Consider the following 13,741-nt stretch of genomic DNA (forward strand, 5'->3'; position numbering starts at 1 on the left):
TGCTCCAAATTCAAAGGTCCTCACAAGTGCATGTAACTATAAAATTTGTGCTCCATTTTACACAATACTGTCAACAGCACAGCTTTCTCTGGCATTATGCTAGAGATTAAGATACTAGTGTGGTATTATTTTGCAGGACAGAGAAAGCTGACTCACTGCCACCTTTGACACCAAGTTTTCATTCCCGTAGAAACCCTATTCACTTTACCAAGCCCAAATCTACTTAACACATCTTCCCATATTAAAGAGAAAGGAAAAACACAAGTAACACGGTGCTGTGATCTTTATTTCATTAAATGACCTTAAAACTAAGAAAAAGAAACATGCTTTTGATATACTAATAGCATAATCTAATCCATTGCACTTTTTAAAAAGTATATTAAATTTTAAAGCCATTCAAAAAGTCTAGGAGGAAGAAAGTGCTTTTAACAAATCATTTTCTTAAAGAAAAGAGAAATCAGAGAAGAAATTTTGTATATGCTCAAAATTAGTATTAACTCCTTTAAGGCTTAAGTCCATGACAGCATTTATGTATCTAAATTGGAACACTTTGGGAATCAGATGCATCTTCCCCTGGTCATAAGAACACTACATTCATAATTTTAGTTCTGGCATGTGAGACTGCTTTCCCAAGAAGAAACATTTCTTCTAACATCTTTCTGCCCTTAATCTTGAAGGCCCCTCGTAAGGGGTACTCTGTCACTAATTTTCAAAATGATGGTCCTCTCTGTCCTTTTTGCTCATTTTTACTTATGGCTTACAGTTTTCTGTGCATGAAAAGATTCAGAGGTTCAAGTCACAGTGCTAAATTTTTGCTTTTTCAAAGAAAAACAACTTTCAAACTATTTTTTTTTAATCCTAAGTACACCTGTTGGTAAATAGGATACTTGTACATTCATTTTTCAGAGAAGGCACTAGGTCTTTCTAATTTAGAGAAACATTTTCATAGAGCTTGGGTAATCCTCTGGACTAAACGCATCCTTATTACTCCTAACACTAAACTCTCAGTGATTGTATCTGGCAGACCACCTATTCTGAATCTCAGGCAAAAGGTGTCCACTTGCCTCCAGGTAGCACTGAATTGCACTTTCCCACTCCTCAGAGCAGTCTCTCCCACTGTGCTCTCTGAATGACCTGTGATGCTCTTTTTAAAAGTGGTGATTCCAGGGCCACAACCCAGACCCAGATCCACCGAGACAATCCCTGGGTACAAAGCTAGCAATCTGAATGCCTCCCAGGATTGTTTTATGCAGGTCAAGATAGAAGAGAGCCACCATTCAAAACACAGCTACAATATGACTTCACAGAAGGAAAACTATTCAACTGCAAACGGTCTCTTACAAATGGGCTTCGGAATGTCATTTTAAAACACCACCTACACAAATAGTTGGTATGTTAGTAACTGAAGCTTTTCTTCACCATGCTCCTATTCCTTGACTAAAATTTTGATGGATCTAAACATTAAGCCAACTGATGCAACCTGTGTTGGCTACCTTAGATGGCAGCCATCCTAAATAATCCTAAATTACATTTCAATAGTTCCATGGGGGAAAAAAATAGCTCTATTAAGATATCCATACAAGTTACATTTTTTTGTTTAAAAAGCCAGGGAAAAATAAAACTATTTGTTTTTTAATCACTTCTGCCTGGACTTAAATCAACCAAGTAATTTTCCTCTAACTCATACATACTTATCCAAGACACCATTTTCATAAGCCAGGTGGAATGCTGGGTATGGTCTGTTAAATGCACTGCCAGTACGAGGCAGTTTGTCTGTTTGTTCACCTAAAGCATTTTACTTCATTTACAAAGAAAAAAAGGAAAGACCAGGTAAAACAAAGACAATACTCATAAGCAACTCTACCAAGTGTGAAACCAGAGACCTCCACGTGACAGCTTTCTTGGGATACTGCTAAAATAAGGTATGACTCTGAGGCTGTTTCATCATCTTACATGATCGTTTTCCCTCATTCTGTCTACACATCAATCTAGAAAGAGTCCTCAGTGAAAGAACTGAAATTTTGATTCTATTATTTTTACTTAGAAGCTAACTGGAAGTATTAAAAACAACTTAACATTTAACCTCTCCTAAGTGGTCATGTATGGATGTGAGAGTTGGACTGTGAAGAAAGCTGAGTGCCAAAGAATTGATGCTTTTGAACTGTGGTGTTGGAGAAGACTCTTGAGAGTCCCTTGGACTGCAAGGAGATCCAACCAGTCCATTCTGAAGATCAGCCCTGGGATTTCTTTGGAAGGAATGATGCTAAAGCTGAAACTCCAGTACTTTGGCCACCTCATGCGAAGAGTTGACTCATTGGAAAAGACTCTGATGCTGGGAGGGATTGGGGGCAGGAGGAGAAGGGGACAACAGAGGATGAGATGGTTGGATGGCATCACTGACTCAATGGACAAGGGTCTGAGTGAACTCCGGGAGTTGGTGATAGACAGGGAGGCCTGGTGTGCTGCGATTCATGGGGTCGCAAAGAGTCGGACACGACTGAGCAACTGAACTGAACTGAACTGCTAATGAATTCTTTTCATAGAAAATTCTGAAAACCTTTTATATGTTAGTAGGAATGTGCCAACTAAAAATGCTTGCGTGGAAAGGCAGAGTGGCAGAGAAACAAACACCAGGAAAACCTCACAGTCCTAAGTAACGTCCCTGACCCACAAACCAACAGCTGAGGGGAGGTAAGAGGAAAAAGGCATTCTTTGCAACCTGGTCATAAACCTCCCCAGGACTACTTACAGCCAGCAATGAGAATGCACCTTTTACTGGAAAAGTTGATATAAAGTCACCAATTCTCTTTAAAAAAAGAAAAATAGAGAGGTCAAAGGAAACTCATAAAAATCCCCACTGAGAAAACTATAAACAATTTCCAGAGGCAGAATAAGTAAGACCAAAAAAAAAAAAAGGCTTCCCCAGGGTAATTAAACAAAGTTATTCCTTTATGATCAGAACAGAAATTTGGTGAATTTAAACAGTAACTAAATTCTAAGGTTTCATTAAATCATACATGATTGCTTGTTTTTTATTTTTTAAAAATCTAGTATTGTAGTATTGAAATGTTTTAAACAGCATCCTTTTCTCATCATTAGAAGTAGGATAATTCTAGACAACTCTTCTGAAATCTATAAACATGCTTATCCAGTGCATTAAAAGCTAAGTATGTCAACATCTGTAAGGCCTTTAGCAAATAAGTATCAATCTTCAGGAAGATGACAGGCCACCTGAAAATACACCAAAATTTCAAAACTAAGGTTTTAATTTAATAAAGCTAAGTATTATTGATATGCAAGTAAACAGTTTTTAGAACTAGTTGGAATTTTTCTAAAATTTATCCATGACTGAAAAAAATAGCAAGAACTTCAGGGCAAGATGGTATGTAAATATGAAAAATACATTAAACACTTAAAATTAATTCAAAACTTATAAAAATACTTGAGTGGTAAAGTGTTAAAATAGTCAAGAAAAATACTCTTTGATAAAGATATGACAGACTAGAAAAGACTTTTTTCCACCATCCATTCATATTTCACGTATATAGAACTTACACTCGGAATTTGCCTAAAACTCCCTACCTCCCTCCCACAACAAAAAAATTATCTTAAGAATTAAGGCTCATATACCTGAATGCATATATAAATACTTGCAGGCAAGCTGTATGAAGCTTCAGAATCCACAACAATTCACCAAGATAAACAAAGGAAAAGGCAACTGATAGACAAAAATTTTTATCACACAATCAAGGTAAATAAAGAATTTTGATATTTTCTAGATATTATATATGCATACTTGGGTGGGACTTGGTCCTTACTAAGCCAAAGATATTTTAAAGCTACCAGACTAGTCACGTATAAAGTTAAATAAAGGATGATTCACTAAATAAAACTGACAGTTTTAGCTTCATTATTAAAAATACCAGACTGTGAGCAGGAGACTACAAATAAACATTGTGGATAAAGACCTGGTGTACTGCTAAGCCACATGAAACAGGACGTCAATTAAAGGCAGCATGTTTGGTAAAAATCCTTCCTCTAGCCCTCGATAAAGTTCTGTTCTCATGAATGACAACTGTGTGTGAGTTATGTACAATACACATATGTGTTATAAACCTACAATCAGCGAGTCTGACCAAGGCACAAGTTCAGATGACTTATCAGAGGTCACATGGTTCATTTAAACTCAAGTTTTTTCCTTAAAGTATTAAACTCATTCCTTTTATTATGAGCAGCTCTGGTTTTTCAAGGCATGTTTGCCTCTTTTCTAGAAAGAAGCTATAGGAATGAATGAACAAAAAAACAAACAAACAAAAAAACCAGAATATGTTCTAACAAAACTGCCAGCCTGCCAGGAAACAAGACCTTAAATTTCAGTGTACGGTAGATTTAAATACAATTTTTCCATATTATGTGGCAAACACAATTCTCTAATATCATAAGATTTAAAAACTGTAATAGCATCATTTTTAGTCAGTCTTTAGTTTTGAAGCTTTTGCCAAGTGTTGTAAACTTTTTAAAAAGGAATCCTTCTCAAAAGAGTACGGTACAAACAGACTGACAGTTCATCTCAAAACAGCATCTTTCACGTGCGTGTCCTCAATTTCCTCCCGATCAAGTCCTCGAAAGCATGGGTTCAATCTTAAAAGGCACTAAGCGGCACATAAAGGACTTAAAATCGCATTTCCATTGTTCTTTTAGCTTTCTCCCCCATAAAGTGCACAAAGCAGAGAGTAATAAGAAAACAGACACAAGCTTGGATCTACACCAGCAAGGAAAAGAAATGCTTCCAAGAGAAATGGAAGTGTGTTTAAGAATCTGAAACCACAGGAGAGGTCTGTTCATTTATTAGTGCCATGTTTTGGCTCTTCCCAGATGGTCCCGGGTCTGTGTTCCTGGAGACCTGGGCCTGTGGCCGTCGCAGAAGCCCAGAAATCAGAGGGAGCTAGAAGGGTTCTCGTCCGATCCTCTCATCAGGATGCTACTGAGCTTTTTTATCCGAGGGTGGTCTCCCAGCAGCTGCATCCCTTGCAGCAGCCTGAGTGGAATTACCAATGTGAGAAGTGGCCTGCAAAAGTCCATTTATTCAACATGTCAGTTAATAAAATTACAGCTCAGTGTCAAAAGAGCAAGCCATTACAGACAAACTTTCAAAATCTCTGTCTACACTGAGACAGAAAATTACGGAATGAAAATGCAGGGGTCAGGGAGCCTGTGGCGGCTGCTGATGCCCCAGAAAGGAGGTCAGCTGAACCTTTAGTGGGTGGGCAGCTCGCCAGCCTTCACCACAAACTTCTAACTTAACTGATCTGTTCCTGCTACTCAGAAAAACAAGGCAGAGTCTCAAATCTGTAAACCTGGAGATCATGTCAATGTCAAGAGCCACTGGTCTGATGAACCGATTTAAGTGAAAGAGATGCCATGCACTGGCAGATCTCAAGAGAACATTTCGCTAAATTCATATTTTTCAAAGCTCATGACTTTCAGTGAAGCAAACTAACCTTGGATGTAGGAGATAATCACACAGGAATTATGTCTGATGAACACGTATTTAAAAGTTTCCCATGAAGAACACAATGAATATTAACTTGGGAAGTTTTTTGCATTAATGAGCAGGTTTTAAGCATGGAAACAAAATATTAGGAATAAACATTAACATCCTAAAGAACAATAATAAAACATAAGGCCTATCCAAAAAAAAAAAAAAAAAGGGCATATTTCTCATGCCTTCTATTACTATATCACTACTGAACTCTTCCAAATGGAGATATTTTACAATAGAAGCACGGATATCTATCTGTTATCAACGGTCAGCCTCCTGGACTGGCACCACTTACCTGCTCTAATACATACGCTGCACCAGAATCAATAGCACCGCCCAGCTCACGATACTGACCAGAGTACCTGATGTAACCCCAGGTGAGAAGCGCTATTAACAGCAATCCAACCATACAGTTGAACAGCTGGGCCACCACCTCAAGACCAATAAAGCCAGTGAGGCCGGAGGCAATGTACAGAGCCACGATGCCTGTGAAGAGCACTGCGGGGGTTCGGAAGGTGCTAAAGACGTTCTTGCTACTGTTGTGCTTGCAGAAGTTCTCATAGAGTTCCTTGATCTCCTCCTCCAGCTCCTGCTGGTAACGAAGGCTAAAATCCTTCCCACCCATCTTTTTCGTCTTCTTAAAATGGTCCAGAGCAAGCTGTTTGAATTCGCAATGCTTCTCCTCTAGAATGTCTGGAGACAAATAAGGCTTGTCTCCCCCACAAACCTGACAAGAATAAAGGAGAACGCGGTAAGAATCCTTCAGAAACAAGTGCCAAATAAAACAAGTGAAAACGCTGAAAAGCTTAGAAAATTTTAAGGTACTAGAAACGAACTTTACAATGATGACTAAGATCAATAAAAGTCTGGGTTCAATTCTTCTGAAAAGCATACTTACTAACCAGGGTGATATTGATCAGCGAGAGCAGTGACACTGTAAGAAAGTCTTGCTTAGAAAGGGTCGTAATTAAAAGGCCCCAATAACCAGGATAACCTGAATGTTGCCTCATCATCATAAGATAAGCAGGATCAAGCTTGGACTTCTGAAGTTAACAATATTGCCCAGGTTAGATATTTCAGAATAAGACTTATGTCCAACGTACCTCTTCCATGTTGTTGTAATAAACATCTTTGGCAGAGGCTGCAGCTGCTAAATTGTTGGCTTCAGCAGTGGCCTTTTAAGAAAGGAAACCACAAATTATAAATTCTGTCTCTTTTAACATTCTTCCACAAATAACCAAACAGATGTTTTGTTTCACTCTATTCCCCATTCTTCCTTCTTTATGATTTTTCTGTTATTTTTCAGGTTTCCACAAAGTCCAACTGATTAAATAAAATACACCTTTTCTGCCAGATTTTCTGCCAAAAAAAATTCTCATACATAAGAATCTTTGTCATAAATCTAAACCTCTGAAAATATTTCCTTTGCTTCAATTTTGTATGTTAAGAAATAGATGTAACTCAGAAGAGAAAAAATTTATCTTTACAATACCAATCTCACACGCTAACTCCCTTTGTGAAAACGTTTGTCTACTAAAGAAATAAACATTTGGCAATAAACCACCTTATCTTCAGCACGTGTAAGTCAGAAATCGTATGTATTCACAAAATGACATCTTGAAAACATCAAAATGTTGATAATAAAACTTGCTGAAAATGAAAAACCTGCTTAGTAAATAGATAAGTCAGGACACGTTTTATGGAAATAGGCAACAGGCAACAGGAGAACGATTTGTCTAACGGAATGGGGTATGTTTAACCTGCGTACAATACTTTTTGGGGGAAGCTGTTCTGTTCTAATTCCACCACCATGAATACAGACAAGAACATCTGAAGGCAGTCACACTGCTGAAAACATGCTAAACGTGAACAGACCTCAGCATAATGAAAAGGAGGGACCTTCCCTGGTGGCTCAGTGGTGAAGAATCTGCCTGCCAATGCAGGGGACACAGGTTCGATCCCTGGTCCAGGAAGATTCTACACACCACAAGGCAACTAAGCCTGTGTGCTACAACCACTGAGCCCATGCTCTAGAGCCCGTGAGCCAGAACTTCTGAACTAACTCGCATGCCCCAGAGCCCAGGCCCTGCAACAAGAGAAGGCACTGCAGTAAGAAGCCCCGTCACTGCAACGAAGAGCGGCCCCCCACTCCAGAAAGCCCTCACGCAGCAAGACCCAGCACAGCCAAAAAGAAATAAAAGTTTTTTAAAAAAAGAAAAGGGGAACTACCAGGACTGTGAAAGAACTGCTTACCTGAAGCATGGATTTGGGGTGAGGCAGATCTTCTCCTTGGTAAATTTTAATATATGCCTTAGAATATAAACATAAAAACAATTATGAAAAACGCCATTCGTCATATTTAACTGCAGCTTACTTTTCAGAAACAGTGACCATACAATTGCATTTTCCTAAAGACCTAGATCCACACCCAGGAATTAGCAAAAACACAGCACACCTTTGAGTGCATGTTAGCATTTTTTTAGTTAACTAAAAATGTTCTCAAAGCAGCACACGCCTACCAAGGCTGTGGCTCCCGCCAGACTCCCCATGCACGCTGGCCTCACCACTGCCTGTGGGCAGTGACCATCCGCCGTGAGGTAGTCGCGTCACATCTAGGTGCCGTCTCGCACTCACAGCGACTTCCTAACCACCTCCTCCTCTCCACACCATCTTCCGTGAGGAACAGTCTTCCTTTAGCCACAGTAACCACTCCTCTAAGAGAGTGCAGAGAACATCCATTTGGTGCCTAGACCAATACTGCCACCCAGTGGCCCACTCCTGGAAGGACAATGGAGTCTGAAAAGGCTTTGCCTTCCAACTTCCCCCAAGCTTTAAAATACCTGAACTGAGTTAGTTCATAACCTATATCAGTTTCACCAAAAGTCAAATATTTTAATAATGAAAACCCCATATTTACCTTAAAATACTCCAGCAGTCCTCGACAGGTGACTTTTGAGCCATTGATCTCCTTTTCCATTAAGTTGGCTGGGTTTAATACATGCAGTATCAGTGTCTGTAACTGTTCTTTGAATTCACTGGCAATGTCTGTCCACAGGACCAAGAAAAAAGGAAACAATAAGCCAAACAGATTTATTCAGCCAAGGGGAGCATAAAGCGCAATCTTCGGTCCAGCTGGTCGTTCTAACGTCTGTAGCTGAAAGGGAGGGGCAGGGGTCCCAGACCGTGAGCCTGGCCCCTCCCGGCAAGGACCAGGCTGCTGACGGTCTCTGTCCTCAGGTGCCTGTGCGGACTCTTTCCCTTCTGCAGTAATAAGTCCTCTCTAGTCCATAAAGAATATGCAGAATGTCGCTACCCTGGTTTTCACTCTGCGAGATTCACGTCTACTCCCTACACGTCCAAGAAATTTTACTTTTTATTTTACGGAACTTCCCTGGCAGTTCAGTGGCAAGGACTTCGTCTTCCAATCAGAAGGTGGGGGTTCAATCCCTGGTCGGGGAACTAAGATCCCACATGCCTTGTGGCCAAAAAGCCAAAACATAAAACAGAAGTAGTGTTGTAACAAATTCAATAAAGACTTCAAAAGTGGTCCACATCAAAAAAAAAAAAAAATCTTAAAAAAAAAAATTCATTAACATATCTTCAGGAAAATCCTTATCAACCCTTCAGGTTCTCCCAGGCCAGGCTTTTGCCACACCCTCACTCTCCCCCTTAAAAGCATTATAAATCGCTATTTTATCCATTTGCTTTACTTTTGTTCATTTTTTTAACGTTAAAGGAAGTAGAAGCACCTGAATCTCATGATAGTTATTTTCTGTTCTCTCCTCAGAGAGGTTCTCTGGGCCACCCCAAAGGGAAAAGACTACTATTTCAGCAAACATGACAGCTTCTTTCCAGCTTCTATAGAGTTCCCACAGAAGGTTCGGGAAACTATTAAACAGAGCTCTTTCCTCAGAGTGAGAACTAGCTGGCCCAAGTATGAAAATGCAAGGAATCTGATTTATATGATCCAGCATCTTTGTAATTCAAGTTAATGAATTCAACTAATTCAAACTATCAGCCCAAAGTAAAGCAGACAGGAGCCCTCATAAAGGTAGGAACTCCTAACACTGCATAACCCAAGTTTACAAAATGGAGAGTCTTATGTATTCATTTAACAGATTTTCACCACCCTTTTGTGGCAGGCATTGTTGTACGAGTTGGGGATAGAGCAGTGAATAAAACAAAAGTGGTCTACTAAATTTTTTCCAGCTACAAGGATCACCATAAAAATCTCCGCAGAAAAAAACTTCAGGTTGTTTTATCTCTAAAGAGGAATTACTAAGTGTGAGAAAAATATAAATTTCTGGAAAATATTCAAAACTATTTAAAAAATAACAACCATCCACAAAATCCACCATCAGACAATCAAAATTCACATTTAAAATACTCTCCCCTTCCTTTTTAAGGCTCTTATATATTGCTAAACTGCTTTTGTAGAAGATTGTACCAACTTATATTCCTATCACCAACATATGAGAAGGCTTGTTCATTACTATCAACGCACGAGATTTTTATTGTTTTTAAAACTTTTACTGACTTGATTGGTGAGAAATCGTGTCTTGCAGCTTCTGCTTCTGACAGTACTAAACATCAGAGAATCGGAAGGGATCTTCTTCCTAACAAAATCCTGCAAAAGATATATCCTATTCCATTGTAGACTTGGAAGTCTACAAAGAGAGTCTACAAAGTCTAAAAAGAGGGGCTGAGCAAGGTGGGGAGTGAGCTGAAACCAGAGTACTGAGCTAAGTACATGTGAAGCTGTGGCTCATTCCTGAATTAAGCTGGATCCTGAAACGGGACTACAATGGTCCTGGGCTGGCAAGCTCCTGGCTCCCCGAAGAAGCAAACACAGATCAAATCTCCTCTGGAGAAAAAAAAAGATCTCGATCAGATGATGCAAAATAAGGAAGAAAACTAAGATATGATAGACAGAATACAAGGTTCACAACTTAAAACAGACATATAGAATCTTGACATTGCAGAGAAAGAACACCCAATCGAAAACTAGACAAGAAGAACTTCAGAGGAAAGGAAACGTGAATGGAAATAAATATATGAAAAGATATTCAACCCCATTAGTAATCAGAGAAATGCAATTTAAGATCACAATAAGATACTATTCTATAATCACTAATTTAACAAAACTAAGATGGCTGTTAATACCAAGTGTTGCCAAGGATACGGATCAATGGGAATTTTTATAACACTGATGAAGGGAGTGTAAATTGGAATAAGAACTTTGGAAAACAATTTGGCATTACCTAAGGTGAAGATATATATATTTCAATTATCCATCAATCCCACTTTTAAGCACATAACCTGGGAAAGTCCCATATATCCACATCCACAAGAATGTTCATAGCAGTGCTATTCATAATAGCAAAAAAAACTGGAGAAGCCCAAGCTTCCACTGAGAATAAATTGTTATAGTCACAGAAGGCTCTGTTATCCTACAATGAAACTGAATGAATTACAGTCACATGCAATAATACAGACAGCCTTAAAAATACGGTGACAACAACCCTATATGCGAGACAGCAAGAGACACAGATGTGAAGAACAGACTTTTGGACTCTGTGGGAGAAGATGAGGGTGGGATGATGTGAGAGAACAGCACTGAAACATGTATATTACCACGTGTAAAATAGATGACCAGTGCCAAGTTCGATGCATGAGGTGCTCTGGGACAACCCAGAGGGATGGGGTGGGGAGGGAGGTGGGAAGGGGGTTCAGGATGGGGGACACATGTACACCCATGACTGATTCATGTTGGTGTACGGCAAAAACCACCACAATATTGTAATTAGCCTCCAATTAAAATAGATAAATTTAAAAGAAAACAAAAATAAAAAATAAAGCTCACAGTGAAAACGCAAACTGGCCACATACTATATTTTTATAAAGTTAAAAAAAAAAGTTCAAAAAAAAAAAAATGAAGAAACTTAGCAAAAGACTGTTAAGTGACTCAAACACGAGGGCCTCCCTGGTGGCTCAGCTGGTAAAGAACCTGCCTGCAGTGCGGAGACCTGGGCTTGATCCCTGGGTGGGGAAGAACCCCTGGAGAAGAGAGCAGCTGCCCACTCCACTATTCCAGCCTGGAGAATTCCATGGATAGAGGGCCAGGTGGACTATAGTCCATGGGGTTCCAAAGAGTCGGACACGACTGAGCGACTTTCACTTCACATACAAGTAATAACTTATTTAATTCAAGGACAAGACAGCATAAGCAAAATTTAGAATAGTAGTTATTTCCATGGAGAGACAGGCAGAAGGAAAGAAGCATACAAATATAGAAAACAGCACTGATAATGTTCCTGATAAGAGACTGGAAAACTACAGCCCTTGGGCCAAATATGACAGCTAACTATATTTATAAATAAAGTTTTATTGAAATATAACCATGTACTTTCATTAATACAATTGTCTATGGCTGCTTTCTTGCTACAAAGTAGATCTAAGTAATTGTATGGCCCACAAAGTCTAAAATATTTAGTTTAGACTTTACAGAAAGTGTGCCAATTCTAGTTCCAGATATTCATAGTAAGTTCGGTAGTGGGTTGATGATACTCATTATATTTCATACCTTACATATATACATTATGTGTATTCTTTCTTATATGTAATACTGATGCATTCTTTTGGATATCAAATAGCATATTTAAAAATTTAATGGTAGATTATTCTTTTAATTTGCTTTTATTTATTTTATTACTTGTTAGGCCAAACTCTCTCCCATATTGTTCATCAGCTGATTACCTTTTCAGTGAACTTTTAGGGCCTTTATCTTAGATACTCTTCAGCAAGTAAATAAATATACTGTTCTTTATGTATACTATGATAACTGAAATTTTTCTCCATTTTGTTTGCCTTTTTATAAACATGCATAAGATTATTTATTCAAAACTATAGCACTTTTTCTTGATAATTTCTTTTATTCCTTCTAATTTTAAAGAGTCCTTCCCCAATTCCAGAGGTCGAATAAAATTAATTTTTCCCCATGCTTTCAATTTTATCAGTTTACTTATGGCTCATAAATTGAAATCTGCATGAGATTTTTTTTTCTAAACAGTAACATATACTTCTAATCACTGATTTCTACACCATCTTAAATAATCAATCATAAGATCTCTTGACATCAAAAAATATTTGTGTTTTAATGAGATACCTAAATAAACAGATACCGATCTCCATCTAAATACCCTTAATTTCATAGTCCTTTCAGGATAGAACCAAAATATGGCCCTATACCAACTTTAAAAAGGGGTTGATCCCTACATTTAACATTTCATAAAGGTGACATTTCAACCAGTGAGGACAAGTTGTACTCTTCGACAGTGTTGAGACGCATAGGTAGTCATTCAGAAAATAAGCTGGATCCAAACTGGATCATTGGAAAAGACCCTGACCCTGGGAAAGATTGATGGCAGGAGGAGAAGGGGACGACAGAGGAGGAGATGGTTGGATGGCATCACCGACTCGATGGACATGAGTTTGAGCAAGCTCTGGAGGTTGGTGATGGACAGAGAAGCCTGGCGTGCTGCCGTCCATGGGGTCAAAAGAGTCGGACATGACTGAGTGACTGAACAGAACTGAACTGTAACCGGATCATAAATTATAATGTGAAAAAATGGGACCCCAAAATTTCAAGAAAAAGTGCGACAAATTCTTTAAAACCCTGAAGTGAAAAACAAATAAGCACATTAATAATATGCTATCCTATGTATATTTATATTTGCTTTGCATATACTAAAGAAACTCAGCAAGCCTACAAAAAACAGACTTTTCACTGAATACATTTTAATCCTTTTTGGGATTTAAAACATGTGACTGCATTATCCACTCGGAAAAACTTTTTTTAAAGGTTTCAATGGTCATCACACTGAAAGACTGAGAGCTTCAGAAATATTTCACACAAGAAACAACAGGATCTATAGACACCACAAATGGTATTGTCCATGGTTTTACCCAGATTTAACAGACCCTCAGCAATTAATGTTTCTATGAAGGCTGTACCAAAATATGAGTTTTAGACTTAAGAGCAGACAAGAACTACGGTCACATGACTTAGACAATTTCAACATCTCACGGCATCCAAGAAGATTGCTCCCTACAAGGTCTTCTGTTTAATTTCTAGCTAAATATCTCAGTAGTTACTGTATTACGTCTCTCTGCTCTAGTAAAAAAGGAAGACAGTTTTCT

At 38.5% G+C, this 13,741-nt stretch overlaps 1 protein-coding gene across 3 annotated transcripts in view; it reads right to left on the bottom strand.

The window, feature by feature from the left end:
- Positions 1-265: 265 nt before the first annotated feature.
- Positions 266-13,741, bottom strand: part of ATL3 (atlastin GTPase 3) — a 43,895-nt gene continuing 30,419 nt past the window's right edge. For all 3 annotated transcript variants that reach the window (XM_040256102.1, XM_040256101.1, XM_040256103.1), the window contains exons 9-13: positions 8,460-8,587; positions 7,796-7,852; positions 6,646-6,717; positions 5,838-6,269; positions 266-5,068 (exon numbers count right to left, since the gene is read on the bottom strand). In XM_040256102.1, coding sequence (XP_040112036.1) covers positions 4,982-5,068; positions 5,838-6,269; positions 6,646-6,717; positions 7,796-7,852; positions 8,460-8,587 — 776 coding nt within the window. In that variant the 3' untranslated portion in view covers positions 266-4,981. The remainder of the gene's footprint in view (positions 5,069-5,837; positions 6,270-6,645; positions 6,718-7,795; positions 7,853-8,459; positions 8,588-13,741) is intronic.

This window comes from Oryx dammah, unplaced genomic scaffold (assembly GCF_014754425.2).
Source record: "Oryx dammah isolate SB20612 unplaced genomic scaffold, SCBI_Odam_1.1 HiC_scaffold_15, whole genome shotgun sequence".
In the NCBI taxonomy this organism is placed as follows: Eukaryota; Metazoa; Chordata; class Mammalia; order Artiodactyla; family Bovidae; genus Oryx; species Oryx dammah.